Source organism: Montipora capricornis, chromosome 4, assembly GCF_036669925.1.
Source record: "Montipora capricornis isolate CH-2021 chromosome 4, ASM3666992v2, whole genome shotgun sequence".
Classification (NCBI taxonomy): domain Eukaryota; kingdom Metazoa; phylum Cnidaria; class Anthozoa; order Scleractinia; family Acroporidae; genus Montipora; species Montipora capricornis.
In genome coordinates, this window is record NC_090886.1 from 44,881,350 (window position 1) to 44,883,849 (window position 2,500).

General features: G+C 42.2%; 1 protein-coding gene across 1 annotated transcript in view; it reads right to left on the reverse strand.

Annotated features, from left to right (window-relative positions):
* LOC138047074 (AFG1-like ATPase) overlaps positions 1 to 2,500 on the reverse strand; it is a 7,008-nt gene that overhangs the window by 515 nt on the left and 3,993 nt on the right. Inside the window, exons 2-3 of the mRNA XM_068893768.1 lie at positions 2,163 to 2,500; positions 1 to 858 (exon numbers count right to left, since the gene is read on the reverse strand). The exon at positions 1 to 858 is cut by the window's left edge and continues 515 nt beyond it; the exon at positions 2,163 to 2,500 is cut by the window's right edge and continues 23 nt beyond it. Coding sequence (XP_068749869.1) covers positions 1 to 858; positions 2,163 to 2,500 — 1,196 coding nt within the window. The remainder of the gene's footprint in view (positions 859 to 2,162) is intronic.

The following is a 2,500-nucleotide window of genomic DNA, read 5'->3' on the forward strand; positions in this document are numbered from 1 at the left end:
TCGCTATTTTCTTCTTGTCCACTGCCTTCAAGCATTTTCATGCGTCGTTTGTATTCGCGTTCCCGACGCCGGTTTTCCGAATGCAGACGCTCGTCAACGGAACCTAAGTAAGGAGAAAAAGCTTGGCGACGATGCTTCTGTGACTGATAAAGCTCGCTCTGCATTTCCTTGAGTCGGGAAATGCAGCGTTTAAACGAAAAGATTTCTTCTTCCCCGGTTAAAATTCCCAACGAACCCAAGTCCAGGTTCGTCAATTGAAGGTCATAGGCCAACTCGCCAATCATCTCAATGTGCATCTTGTCTTCATTGAGAGCGGCTTCGTTTGGAATCAACTGAAACAAGTCATCTGAAGAGCTTGCAGCTGTGCAGAACATTTTCACTTTACTCTCATAAGCAGCGTCTATAAAACTCAAAAAGCGCCTGGCTTCGTTTTTCTGATAGATAGTCATCTGAGGTATATCCTCAACAAATATTGTATGGAAATGATTACATATAGTAATGTAGTCAGCCGGTCCAAGAGGAGACCCACACAACTCGATGAAAGTAAATCGGGCGACTCGGTTCTCGGACGCAATTGGTACGATCACCTTCCGACCATACACAGGAAGAGAGACCGAAGATAGCCGAAGACCTGTTCCGACTGCCCGGCAAAAAGCTTCATCAAGAGCCTTTTCTGTTTCCGCGGTAATCGGACTGAAGTAAGTCTCCTTGCCACGTTTTTGTAAAATTCGATGATCTTTGTCCGAATTCATGGCTGCTACCTCACAATGCTGTGTCAGTAAACCCACAAGCGACGTAACTGAGTCCAAGGCCTCCTCTGTCCGACCAAACGACGAGCTTCCAAGGTCATTTGGAGATCTGGAAACAACAAGGTTGATAATAATGATAATCAAAGGTGGCGTACTTTCCTTAAACTTGTTTTCCGGAGCGGGCTCTAAAACACAGGTCACTTTTGACGCGTCACTTGTTGCAGGTCATTGTTTAACCTTTTCGAAAGCAACCCAAATTTGGCTAACCCTAGGCCTAAAAACCAAGTTTAGGTCTTTGGTTAACCAAATCAGTTGAGGGTTTTGGGTTACCTTCCAAAAGGTAAAATGATGACCTGCAACGAGTGACCTGTCAAATGTGACCCGTGTTTTAAACCCGCCAGTTTTCCGTCTTAATTCGAATAGTACCGGTGAATAGCATTTTCCCTAAAAGTCTATTTTGGAAGAAATACAAGATTAGGGCCTTTCTCTAGGTCATGCCCTTTTATAAATGTGCTATGCTATGGATGAAGGGAATTGTCGGTGGTACAAAAAAAATCATTTCCATCCCTTCCAGTGCACATATTTTGAGCTTTAGATGAATGGAGTAGGCTGTTGGTGTAAACCAGCCAGTGCCTACCCCGGGGGAGGTACTGCCATATATGGACTATATACACCTGTAGGTACTGTATGTGCCACTGTGAAGGGTATGGTTTTCAAGCAGTTTACTCTAGGATAGAGTATATAAATCATAGCCTTTCGGTCTAGAATAGGGTATCATTTTTAATAACACTGACCAGTCGGTTGAAAATTTTATCAAGGCTAAGGAAACCAGAAATTCCCACTCAATAATTTAAAAAAATCAAATCAGCAAAGTTTAAGTTTACCTAACCCAGCCTCAACAGTGTCAATAAATGGCTATCATGAAACACCTCTGGATATTATTAACTGTCAAGAATCGGAATTTAGACGGAAATCGGTGGGAGTTTACTCTAGTATAGGGTAGCAAAATTCAGCTGAACTACATGTAGCTCTGGGATTGGCAAAGGGTTCCATGGTCCCAGCGTCACATCCCCACCCAGAAATTCCTAAAGTGCCCCCCTCCCCCATGCCCTCAGAACTACCACTGAATAAGCGTTTCTTCAAAAATAAATAAAGAAATGAATAAATAAATAAATAAATAAATAAATAAATAAATAAGTAAAACCACAGCAATAATATATTTGTTATAAATTCATATGTAAAATTACATGGGTAACTTGAAAGCTCAATGGGATTCTAATCGTCTTTGAATAGCTTGTATTGCTTATCTCTTATTAGTGGTAAAGGTCTGGCCCCCTTTCATGGCAGCCAAAGAGGTTGTCATGTGGCCCATGTGTTCAACCTAAGAGACTGCTTGACAGATGTATCAATCACCTGTTTGATGTTGTTACAATAACTGTGCCACTTTCCAACAGTTTACGAAAAACGCCCTCTAGCAAACGAGTTGAGCCAAAGTCTGCCAACTGCACCTCATCAAAGCAGAGCAACCAGGCCTCCCCTGCCAGCTCAGAGGAAATAGACTCCACTGGGGTTGAATTGAATGTGAGTTCATCCTTTGGACAACAAAGATTCCAACGATTCAGAGAGGAATACAACTGAAGCATAAAGGAATAAAAATGGACACGCTTCTTTCTCATAACTGGAATGCTGTCATAGAAGATATCCATCAAGATAGTTTTCCCAGTACCCACTCCTCCATAGAGATAGAAGCC